At 38.4% G+C, this 13,002-nt stretch overlaps 1 protein-coding gene across 9 annotated transcripts in view; it reads left to right on the top strand.

Moving 5' to 3' along the window:
• Nucleotides 1-13,002, top strand: part of DACH1 (dachshund family transcription factor 1) — a 341,051-nt gene that overhangs the window by 285,257 nt on the left and 42,792 nt on the right. For all 9 annotated transcript variants that reach the window (XM_081198381.1, XM_081198380.1, XM_081198379.1 and 6 more), the window contains one exon: nt 11,761-11,912. In XM_081198381.1, coding sequence (XP_081054507.1) covers nt 11,761-11,912 — 152 coding nt within the window. The remainder of the gene's footprint in view (nt 1-11,760; nt 11,913-13,002) is intronic.

Genomic DNA, 13,002 nt, shown 5'->3' with positions numbered 1-13,002 from the left:
ATAAGTTTTCATAATAATAAATATGTCAAATAATCGTGTGACATGGTCTGGTGACACTGGATAGCTGGCAGGAGTTTGGTTATCATTGGTGGATTCCTATATCATAATTTCTGACCCATGGTGGTATAGAATAGTCTGGTACATATTGCAATCATAGGCCAACAAGAATTTAGCAAGTTTAGTTTATTAGCTTTTATTGCATTTATGCATAATTTTTAGAGAGCAGCCTGAATTTACTATGTACATTCTGGGTGGCTTTGGGGAAGTTGCATGCTGGAACCAGTTTTTACACGATAAATCACACCTCTCCACAAAAGTAGGCATGTCACCGACCAGATATGCCACGGATAATTTATCAGTGAACCTGCAGATCAGCGATGGATTGGGAATTTACTGGACTCTCTTGTGGCTCCAGAGTTTTCTGGAACAGGACAGGTGATGCCATTAGGGATGGGAGAGTGATTCAGTTTGGTTTGCATTTTAATAGATTTTAATTGATTATCATTTCCCATCTTCTGAACAGGAGCTCTGAGTTGGTTGAGTTCAGTATGTTTAATAGAATCACCTTCTTTGTCTCATTCCTTACCTTTCTTTAAGGGGAAGAAAGATACCACAAACTTCAGGAATTATCCCCATACAAAGAAGATTCATGCTGCTGTCTACTAAAACTTAGCTGAGGCCAAAAAGTAATTTTAATGGAGATTTTTTACAGCAGTTTCCTAACGCTCTTTTGATCACTGTAGTTAGGGCTCAATTCCAAGACTAGACATAAAACCAGTGACTAATCCACTGAGTCACCCACACAGTGTTGTATATTGTTAATGATCTGTGCTGCCAGGAATTATAGCATTTTTTTTTGGTTAATATTCCTTATGACAAAGAAACTTTGTGTACACAAAAGACTAATACAACTTTAAGGCATGGTTATGTAAAAATACTGTCAATAAAATACACTGTGATACTGCAGCAACGTCGAATATTTTATTTATGATTGTAATTGACTGCAGAGAGTCTTAAATCACATATATTTTAAGCTAACGACTAATATTCTAACTTTGGTTGGTTAATGTTTGCAGGGCACTTACAGATGCTAGAATAATCTCTAATGTTTTTGCTCAATCTGCTCTGGAGATGGATGAAATAAATAGTTTAAACTAATTAATGTAACACCAGCTGTTACAAGTGCTTGGCAGACGTCTGTGAGTTTTGATGGGCAGAGAGCGGCTGTTGTACTTGACTTTATTTTAGTACAATGTTGATCACAGTGTAAGCTGGAATAAACGACGAGCCAACGGAAGGAACAGAGGATAAATTTCTCTGTAATGCAAAACAAATATTGCCCTTTTCCGGAAAGCAATTTTTCAGCTATTGAGGGAGTATTAGACCAATCCTTATTATGTCATGTGTGTTCCAACAGCCAACACACTAAACTTGTACAGTTTTAGGGTGCAATAAACCAAAACTCCATCCTTCTTAACTCCCTTATTTGAATTGGTGTATGGGGGCAACGTTCAGTAAATTGCAACATTCATGTGCTTTTTACATAGCATTGTATGCTGTTCTGCTGAAACATGATTTTAAAAGTTTAACTGATTTTTGTTTGAAGGTTATTTCTATTAATTACTTTTTATTAATGACAATAATGCAGGCATAGCATAAATTTTTATTTTGAAATATAATGTATTTTGGTTTTTAAAAAGCCTATCTTAAATATTTTGGCTTGTGTATTTTTTGTAGTATTATTCTAGAGAATCTGTACTGGTGTATGATATTTACTAGGGAATGCTTCACTGTAGGATATCTGTGATGTGGTATGTCTCATTGATCCTATTTCAATTTAAAATAGTAAAGAAGCATTTGAAAGAAATGTCCCCAATCTATGAATAAAAGCAATATCAGCGCAATCAATACTGAATAATTACTACAGATAACGAAAGTTACCTTCTAAAGATTTGAGTGTAGAGTTCTTTTCAATGGCAAAAAACAACCCCGCAACCCATGACTGTTATCTCTCTATATGTGCCAGCATTAAGATAGCAGTGTCATTGTACAGGTTGTTACCCTGTGAATATATCTAATAAGTTATTATAGTGTGCCGAGCAGATGGCAAGTGTGCTCCTGGAAGAATTGATGGATGGGATATGATGTCATCAATGAGATGACATGGTTCACAAGACACTTGACCTCTAAGAAGAAGTTCTAACTGGTTAGAATTCTAAATGGTGAACTTTAGTGACACTGGCTAAATGGGAAATAAGTGCAATTTGTATTTCTTTATGGTAGTGTTTACCCCCTTCACTGAACTCCACATAATGGGATTTGGTCCCAGAAGATTTCGAGATATTGTTGGAAAGGTTTCACCCTGTAACCTTCAAAGGATTTCAAATACAAATGTAAACTTCAACAGAAGAATCACAACAAATACTATTTCTCAAGTCAGAGTCCAATGTGGGCTTTTTTTCAGAAACATTTTTTTTTTAATGTAATAACATGGCCCCAAAGAGCATAAGTCTTTAGCTTATGTCTTAAGTATAATCTATAAATCTGTAAATATATACCTAAACTTTTCGTGACTAATGATGAAACCTGATAAGTAGCATTTATTTCAGAGTAAATATGCAAGGGATTGCATTGTGAAATCACTAGTAAATTCTGAGGGCTGAAAAGAATATGATATTGCTTACAATATCACATATTTGAACTCATTATGGAAATAAATGATTACAGCACCTGTTTATGTGCTCACTTTGAGCTATTCATTCGATGTGTCATTGGTTCCTACTGTTTTGAAAGCTTTTTGACTGAAGCTGAATTGAAATACTAATACAGTACCACAAAAGGAAGGGTGTAGCTGGAGGGTGGGGAGGACAACAAAAATCTTAAGGATTCAGATGATCTAAATGCTGTGAACTGAAAAGAATCAATTTAAGATCTTAGCATCTTTGTACAGAATTCTTTGGGGAATTTTCCCCTTGTAAATCTCGTAGTTCCACTTTTTACACAATGCTGCAGGTGCAGTAAAAGTTTTATAAACACGATGTTATAAATTGCTCCCATCTTTGGCTGTAGGACTACTATCTGTAAGTAAAGTGCTTAGGAGTCCTAAATTACTTTAAAATGACAGCAGGGCTTAGGTTGACTTGCAAACGCTATAACAATGAATTAATTTTACAGCAATTACTATGGTAATATGGATTATAATTTAAATTCACAGTCATCTTTTTGTGAGGGGGATGCAGGAGATTACGTGAAAGCTTTGCTTTAGTTTTGCTTAGCGTGTTGTGTTCTTTGTATTTGTGTGTGTTGTGCACTACTATCCTATAGAATTTCCTGGAAATTATTCATTTGTGCAAAAGAATCAAGTGTTGGTGATTTTAGGTTGTTCTCTTAAGCCTTCAGTGCTCAATTTCTCTTTCTTAGCCAAGGTAGCAGTGAGGGAGGCATGAAGAACTGGTCTGCTTTGAATAAAAGGACATCCATCAGTAAGATAATACTAAAGGCAAAATAAACAAGGTCATCTATAACTTGTCCTGCTTTATGGATGCAGACCATGTGTTGGGAACCACGATTGTACAATGTTTGGAGCAACTTGGTGGATGAAAAAGATGGTTGCTTGACAGTGTTCTAGGCATGGGGAATAGTATGGCAGAATGTATGGAGAATGGAATTGGAAGAAAAGATAGAGCTGGCAATAAATTGAGGTAGCAAGGAAGAAAGGGTATCCTGAGATGCAAGTCAGAGGTGGAAAGCTGGATGGCGTATATACTAAGGTTACCAGACGTCCCTGTTGAAAAGTATCCTTGGATTCACTGAAAAACATCTGTTAACCTTAGTATATACACTGACACAGCGTTTTGACACCTCTCATTTAAGGGTTTGGGAAGCAAAGAGACGTCATGGGGTCAAACAACAGGAGATAGTCTGAACAGACAGAGTGTATAAGCAGCAGGGGTATTTTGAATCAACTTGAAAGGGGGGAAATAGCAGAAGAGATGAGCATTCAACAAGACACTCACAATAGTCTAAACAAAAATTGCTCTGACTATGGGAAGGTGTTCAAGAAGGAAGCTACAGAGATATCTATCAGGCTGATTTTATCATGCCTATAATACTATCTCAATGAAAGATGTTAAAGTATGTACTGTTTCTCACTGTAGGTCATGCTTTATTCATGGAAGGTCCCAGATTGAATATCCAGGCAGGACTGGTTAAGACGCCTGTCTGAAATTCTGGAGATCCACTCATAGTGAATGCAGCCAAAACTGCACTACTTGTTTGAGTGCATCTTCCTACATTCTTACATCACTTCCTTGAGGTCACAGAAGATTGCTAAATTTGCCACTGGCAATTCTGAGACCAAGCTAGGAAGCCACCTGCCCCAAATGCCTCTGGCCGAGATTACCAAACTGCTTATGTCACAGCACAGATTAAATGTGTTTAAAATAATTGAACTAAATAGCCTAATTGTGCCAAGTCTGTGCTCTCTTTATGACTAGGGAGTATGAGGGACTAGAAACAAAGAAATGTTTTAAGCAATACAACATCAGTCATACATGAATACAAAGATTCAACTTTTTTCTGAATAGTGCCATTATAACCTGATATTCTCTACAAACTGGCTTCTGTTAAGGCTGTTATTTTCTTCTTTTCCTCCTCTCCCTGGATTGTGGCAGAATCAAATGAGGCTTTAGTGCTATAAGCAATACCAGTATCCCTATCTGGTTGTCATGGTTAAATTAATTTATCAGATGGTCACAGTTCATAGAATAATTCAATGTATTATTAACTTGACAGGTTTGTTTGTTCATTCCATACACCCTTTTTTAGTATTGATTATGTGATGAGACCATTTTAGTATATACCTTTACTAAAAGGGAAGGAGGGAGACTGTGCAGTTCATAAATAGACTTTCTGTGACTCATTCACAAGTAGGGGTGTAAGGATCCAATAAAGTCTGGTCCATCCCAATTCTGCATTGCTTTATTAGTCTTCATTCGCTTTATTAGTTAGTTAAGAGAGTAATCACAGGGATTCGTTGGCTCTGTCACCAGCCTGGGAGCACAGGCTAGCAGCCTTTAAGCAAGGTAGTCAGATTTTATGGTCTTATTTCCAGGTTGTGTTAAATGCTAAATTTTATACTCTAAATCAATGGATACAAGAACTGTTTACCTTAGGTTATTCAGAATTGAACTGGGAGCGAGGGGTGTATAGCATAACTACATTATGTGCAGAGTTGTGAGTGATACACAACCATAAAATACAGTGGTACCTCGGTTTACGAACAGTCCTGTTTAAGAACTATTCGGTTTACGAACTCCACAAAACCAGAAGTAGTGTCCCGGTTTGCGAACTTTACCTCAGTCTAAGAACGGAATCCGAACGGTGGAAGGGCACCAGCGGCGGGAGGCCTCATTAGGGAAAGTACACCTTGGTTTAAGAATGGACTTCCAAAATGGATTAAGTTCGTAAACCGAGGTACCACTGTATCTGTACTAAGTACAGAACTTCTGAACTGGCATACATACTCAGGTTTTGGTAAACCTTTTAATAAAAGTGTTAGAATAATGCTGATCTCTGAGAAGAAATTTCTAGGTCTGAAGAACAGGACCTGAGAATACAAGTTTACAGTTCCTGCATTTCTTTCTTTCTTTCTTTCTTTCTTTCTTTCTTTCTTTCTTTCTTTCTTTCTTTCTTTCTCTCTCTCTCTCTCTCTCTCTCTCTCTCTCTCTCTCTCATATCCAAATATGGGATACTGTTGAGGTTATTTTGGTACCTTGCACAATATATTAAAAATCTGAATACAGTTGAAAAATCCTGACTTGAAGGCCTGTGTCACAGCAGCAGAAGCAAACACAAACGTTGACTTGAATGGAGAATAATTAAATACGGCGTGAAAGATAGAACTAAAACTTGTGTGGCGTTTTTTCAGTGAACATCAAGCATGAAAATACCACTGGAAACTTGCTAATGGAAGTATTTTGTCAGCTTGTTTCAGACATTTGATGAATGCACTTGCCACAAAAATCACATCAGGTATAAAACTGCATACTGATTTCATTTTGAATTTTGTTTATGAACACACTGATTAACATTGCTAGTTCCTTTTAGTTTTGGCATATCTGCGAAAGGCGAATAATAAGAGCAAACAATGAAATGAGCACATCACACTGAGGTATGTGCTTGTGGAGAGCTGTGTGCAATAGGAAGGAATTCTCAGGGAAGTTGTTCTCAATGAGACTCGCCGGGATGAATGGGAGCTGTGTAAGAGCCCCACTGAGCAAGCCCCATTCATCCGAGTGTTGCTCACGAGAAGAACTTCCCAGTAGATTAATGAACTCTGGCTGTAATCCTAAACATATGTGGGAGCAAGTCCCATTGAATTCAGTGGGACTTAGCTCTGAGTAAACATATTTAGGATTGCACTGTATAACAGAAAACCTTGAGAGTTCAAGTGCTCATGTGTCCAAGAGAGGAATGGATCTCAGCCTTTTGCACCAAGCTTTGCTTACTATATCCATGTATTCAGAAAGACATATTGGGTGGGAGTTCCTCCTCACAGGAACCAGGAAGTTGATATAGGGTGTCCAAGAGTATGAAGTTAGGCTCAGTCCTGTTGATAAAAATTATTTGGGATTTGGTTATTTCAGGCCTACACAAATTGTGATCTTCCAAAGCGCCTAGTATGGTTGGCAAACTGTGTTCAGTTATGGCGACTCGGGTTGTAATAGTAAATAAACTTGGGGAAATGTCCTCAAACACACAAGTCTTGCTTATAGAAGGCCAGGAATGAGACTACAGTGCTTTACTCCCTGGAAGTCATGTTGTATGGATATACACCTTCTAATTTGGATATATATCTAATTTACACTCACGGTTCCTGATACACGCATGGAAACCTGCTTGCTGGTGTGAAGTTCCTCTGGGCTAGGATAACTGTCTTTTAATTGCGTAGACATAGCAAAATGGTATAGGAGCTAATCCGCAGATTGCAGGTCTCAATTAACAACAGGTTCAGAAGCACAATTCCTATACATTTCAGAATGTCACTCCCTAAATAGTCAGGCTTGTTATTCTGTTATAGGGGGCTTTCGTCTTAGCACTTTGTCCATTAAGCTAAGTTGTAACTTTATAGGAATTTATGTTAATTAATTAAAACCCATGTTTTCTTTCTGGTATTCAGAATTTAATATTTGCTACGCAGCAGCTTATGTATATTCTAAATATGCCATTTTGATCATTTTTTTTCTACTGAGGTTTGAAACAAAATATTTAACAATTAAGTAAAAACAAAAAAGATCATTTAATATACAAGAGTTTTCACACATTAATATTATATCTTCATCATCTGAGACTTGCAAAATACCAGCTGTTGTACTTGAGGATTTTTTCTCCCTGGGGCTTTGTTTTGGGGCAAATAATTATTCTCTAAGACTGATAATGAAACACATGTCAAAAACCTTACATTTAATATGCACCTAAATCCACAAAAATATGTATATTCCTTATCCTTCACATATAATCTCAAGTACTTAATTACAGTTTAAGGAGAAATCAAAGTGGCACTTAGATTCATACATCATAATATTCTAGCTTTTTGTTTGAAACATTCTTACCAACAAATATTCTCTGTATGAACATGCAAGATTACAAATCCTAGGAGTCTTGAGGGAAGGTGATGTGGTGGGAAGGCCCTGAGTGAGCGGTTCTGCTCTTCCAATGACAGTTGTTACTCTTTCCAGGTGTCAAATTTAATGTCTGCCTTATGTGATGTGTGTTTTTGATACTACTGCACCTTGATTTCTTTTCACACTTACAATTTACAGATTATATATATATAATAATGTTGCATCGTCACTCCTCCAAATAAAATGCAAGCCCACAACTTAATGGGCATTTAACATGTGCTAAATGCATGCTCCCACAACAAATCACAGAACAATGCTACTGCCCTAATTTCTTTCGCCAGCACATCTCTGCATTCAGCCGTATACTATATACATCAAGAATAAAGAACAATCCATACAGCTGTTTTCCACCTGCTCATACCCTCCAACGTTTTTCGAATGAAAATAGGGATGTCCATTCTTGACTTTGTGCATTAGGGATGTACTATTATAATATCAAACAGTTGTTGGCTTCCAAAATAAACATGCCAATTTGCCCCGTTCCTCAATTAGCCTTCTGAGAGGAGAGGACTTAGAAATCCTATTAATGCATTGCTCATGTGTTGGACATAAACATGTGGGCCCATGTTTTTAGCCCCAGCCCAACATTATCCCTTTCCCCCAGTAGCCACATGGTATGCATGGTTGTGTGAGGAGAAATCCCAATGTTCGAGCTCCTGCTCACAAATGACCAGGCGAAGCGCTTGCTTGAGAGCAGGAGCTGAGGTGTCAGGCTTTCTGCTCACTTCCCCCCAGTGGTTGTTGGAGAAGAAAGATGTCAGTGGTAGGAGGTGTGGCAGAAATGCGTGAATAGGGTTATAGCAGAAATGTGTGTTGTCCCTTGGATGCGTTTGTTCAAAGAGGTTTAGGCCTTGAGCCATTCACTTTGACATAATGTTAACAACATTGTAATGGGGAGCTCTTGGACATATTTTGAAGTACTTTAATGCTACTGTGATCTATGGTTGTGTTTTAATTGGCTAATATTTACAGTATGTGTTGTTATTCCCTTTAAAGCCTTCCCCCCCCTTTCCCCCTCCCTTGGTCATAGCTTATCTCACATCGCCAAATATCCACTCTTCCTGTGTATGATATGTACATTTGTTTTGCTTCAAATACAGTCACATTCAAAGTTTATTTCACATGGGACGTAAAGAAAACAAAGTCACTTTATGTCAGATTATTTTTCCTTAAATTAAACATTCATTAAAATAAGTTCAGCTTGAGTTCAAGTCTCTTATTTCTCCACTGTGGTTCAATGAAACCACTGTTAATCAGTAAAAATGGTGTTTAGTCACTGGAATGAATGCAATTCAGTACCATTTTAGGAATGCTTAGGTTATTTTTTGCTTCTGATTGGAGGAAAGAATGTAAGAGAACCTTCATAAGCATTGCAGTGAATGTAGCAGAAATGTTTAAAGTTGCTAACAATTATGTACTAGTTTAAAGGCTTGTATATACTTGTAGGGTTAACACAAAGCACTAAACCGTGGTTTAGCATGATGTACGTGAGTCCCTGTGGGTTCAGGTGCTTCCATTTCCTTCAAGAGGGTGAATAAACCAAGATTCAGTTTCTCCTGACTCAACCTTACATGTGAACCAGGAATTGTGATTTACAGTAAACTCTAGTTTGTTTCAGCAAGCCAGCTTCATAACCCATGGCTTGAAATTGGTCTTCAGTGAAAGCCAGGGATCTGTGAAAGGGTGGAGTTGGGGGTGTGAGCCAGGCACTTTGCACAGGCCCCTTTCTGCTCATTCATTTAGTGTTAAACTATGGCTTCTCACTACATGTGTATGTAGTCATTGAAAAAGTGAAGCAAGTATTTTGCAGGAGGATTCAAAGCATGCTGGGGAAAAAGCAGGTTTGTGCAATTAAAGTGCTCTGACACCTTAGCACAACAAACTAATTTTTACAAAGAAATTGACTGTTTGCAGGTAGGAAAGTGAGAGGAAAATACATTGGAAAATGTGGGACAAATTTATTAATGGGAAAATGTGTAAACAAGCTGCAAGCAAATCTGAATGAATGCAGGGTGAATGTTCATTGTAGTATATGAACCCAATAAGCAAAACATAGCAAAGGCTCAATAAAGACCAAGCATATCTAACCCCCGTGTAATGTTTGGACAAGCATATCAGGATAAATGCTGAATAAACCTATTGTATGGAGGCGCCTGTAATGAATCTGTGTGAGCATCCAACTTACAGTGTGACAGATACCACTCTTTCTAATGCATGCCAACGGTATTGTTGCAAAAACATGTCCACAAAGCAACAAGAAGGAGGTACCTGCATGCTGGATCCACACTGCTGCTTTGCCTTTACGATCTTTTCAAATCAGAAGCTGTGCGGCAGCTTTCAGTAACCAGTGCATAAGTTCCTGCCAGAGGCAGGACAGAAGAATTAGGAAGAAAAATGAGAAGAATGAGGCAAGGCAACAGGCAGAAGGGGGTGCTGGAAGGAGCGAGGAGGAGACAGCAAAGGATAGACAGATGAGAGTGGTGGAAGTGGAGGCACCTGGGAGGAAGCAGGAGCTGGGAGTAATTAGAGGATGAATAACTGAACAGAGCTTATTCTTGAGCAAGAGAGTTCTTCTTTTCTCCTCCCACAATGGGGCAACTCCTTACCTCCAAGGTTGGCTGGGGGGGGGCACTGGGAGAACCCCCCAGCTTGTTGGGGAGGAGAGGGAGGTCGTTCCTCCTGGCAAGCTGCTATGCTTCCCCCCCCCTTGATTTTTATACAGTGTTGTGCGGTTTTATCTCATATACTGCAGAATGTAGTCGGTGCTGTGGGTTAAACCACAGAGCCTAGGACTTGCCGATCAGAAGGTTGGCGGTTCGAATCCCAGCGACGGGGTGAACTCGGTTGCTCGGTCCCTGCTCCTGCCCACCTAGCAGTTCGAAAGCACGTCAAAGTGCAAGTAGATAAATAGGCACCGCTCCAGCAGGAAGGTAAACGACGTTTCCGTGTGCTGCTCTGGTTCGCCAGAAGTGGCTTAGTCATGCTGGCCACATGACCTGGAAGCTGTACGCCGGCTCCCTTGGCCAATAAAGCGACAAATGGACCTAATGGTCAGGGGTCCCTTTACCTTTACTTTACAAATCAGAGGCATATGCAGCAACATTTTCCAAAGCCTTTCCTTAGATTGTGGAAGAGAGACAAGGCAACTGCAATATTATGATGAAGTATATAGAAAACCTCCCAAGTTGCCAGTGGACTTTATGTACACATAGAGTGGAGAAAAAATATGTTAAATGTGTTACTTTCTAAGAGTAATCAAAATACGTAACTTGGGGGGGTTGGGTTTTTTTTGTTTTTAACACTCAGTCTTAATACAGATTCCAGTGGAAATATTGCCATGTATAGTAGCACCTGCATGAATGTTCTCATTCATGAGCCCCCCACTCAAGAGATGATTGGCACTTTTGGGACCAGGAGAGTGGGAGAGATATCTGGAAATGATTCCCCAACGTCCAGCATAGTTGTTGGAGCTGACAGCAGCATCCAGCAACGTGTGTGCAGGACCACTGGGTGTGTGTCCCCATAGCTGCTTGCCCCCTGTGTGTGTGTGTGTGTGTGTGTGTGTGTGTGTGTGTGTCCATGGAAGTTTATTTTTACATGCACTTCCTAAATCAAGGAGATGGTTGATTATGGGTTAACTAATTGAGAATCATCTTCGCATAAAACACATTGCTGCAATATAAAATATGTATCATCCTCGAAAATATTCTATTGTCAATCCAAATAGTGCACAGACTAAAATGAGATAATTGGGAAGGTACCCATAAAGTCAGCCTAAATATATTATCACAAGTATATGTGAGATAATATTTGTTTTAAAAAGATTCTATGGCACTGTAAACTCAGTCTCATTAGAGACTGCATTTAAAAGGCTTATAAAGTTACTCATTAATGTTATCTTGTTGTATCTCCACAGCTTTTTCATTAAAGAAAATTCAGCAGAAAGCATTTTCTCCTGATAGCAGGAACCAATTTGCAATAAATGTTCTGGAAACCACTAGGGAAGCCATTACTGAGGTCTAATAAAAACAGACAAGCGTAACTTGTTCTATATTTTTGTTTCAATCACATACAGATGAGACCCCGCTCTCCACACCAACCGCAAGAGACAGCCTTGACAAACTTACGCTAACTGGGCATGGGCAGCCGCTACCTCCAGGTTTTCCATCTCCTTTTCTATTTCCTGATGGATTGTCCTCCATAGAAACCCTTCTGACTAACATCCAGGTAGGCCTTCCTTGGAGATCAGTGTAAAACAATACAGATAAAACAGTCAGCGAACTGTCGACATTAATACAATCAGTTGAGCTTTAACTAGTTCATAATACTGTGGAAAATTCTTTCAGGAATTTAAAGTATTAAAGGCAGCACAGTAATCAAATGAGTTTATAAAACCATCTAAATGCAGTACATAAAATATGGCTTATAATGCTGAACTGATGCAGAGTTAGATGAAAGTGGCTCCAGTATTTTATCTAAAATGCTTTTTCTATTACACAGTAATGATTTGTAGTGATCTGTTTAACTTTCTTGATAGAGAAAACCTGCTGAAATAAATAGTTATTTTAAACTGAATTAATGCCAAGGTGGAAATGACATGTTAATCTATGGAAAATATGCCTTAATATAAAAGACATTAATAAGAAAAGCATTTCTGTTACAAATAAGCTCATTTCAGTACTATCTTCAAAGAATAGACTTCAAAGGGCATTACAAAATTTTCTGCAGATTTCCTTTGCAGCAGTCAGCTTGTCTATTGTATGTATACTGCAGTCTGACTTGAACATTATTCAGGGTTTTGACTAGCATATTACAGGGCATGCTAGCATGGTTGAGATTAGGTGGAGAAAAAGAAGGGGCTTACCCACAAGTATATTGATCATGCATATGGCTGGTGGAATTTCTGCCACCACTAGGCTCCGTGTTGCATTTATCAACAGCCGTGTGCAAAAATAAAAAATGGAGCCTTCTCAATACTCCTTCCATCTGTGTCTTCTGTGTATAAACCTTCAAATGGAATCTTTGTGAAAGTTCCTCCCAGTACAAATAACAAAAGAGAAGAAACAGTTGTTAGATTAATGAAGAAATAGTAGCATCAATTCCTTCTTTACTCATTTAAGCAGGTTCATTACATTTAGTACTGAGCTTCCAAGCTTGGTTCAATCTGTTGAACTGTTAGAAGCCTGTTCAGCACATCAGGACCTCATTTATGCAGGTAGGCAGGAATATATTTAGAGCATTAGTGTACTCATAAACCACAAAAAAGTCATGTTATCATTTGTTTATCCAAAAACAGTAGTGTTATTCTAATCATAAA

This window comes from Podarcis bocagei, assembly GCF_964188305.1.
Source record: "Podarcis bocagei genome assembly, chromosome: 6".
NCBI classification, from domain to species: domain Eukaryota; kingdom Metazoa; phylum Chordata; class Lepidosauria; order Squamata; family Lacertidae; genus Podarcis; species Podarcis bocagei.
The sequence above is the reverse complement of the archived record's forward strand: the minus strand, read 5'-3'. Positions and strand labels throughout refer to the sequence as shown.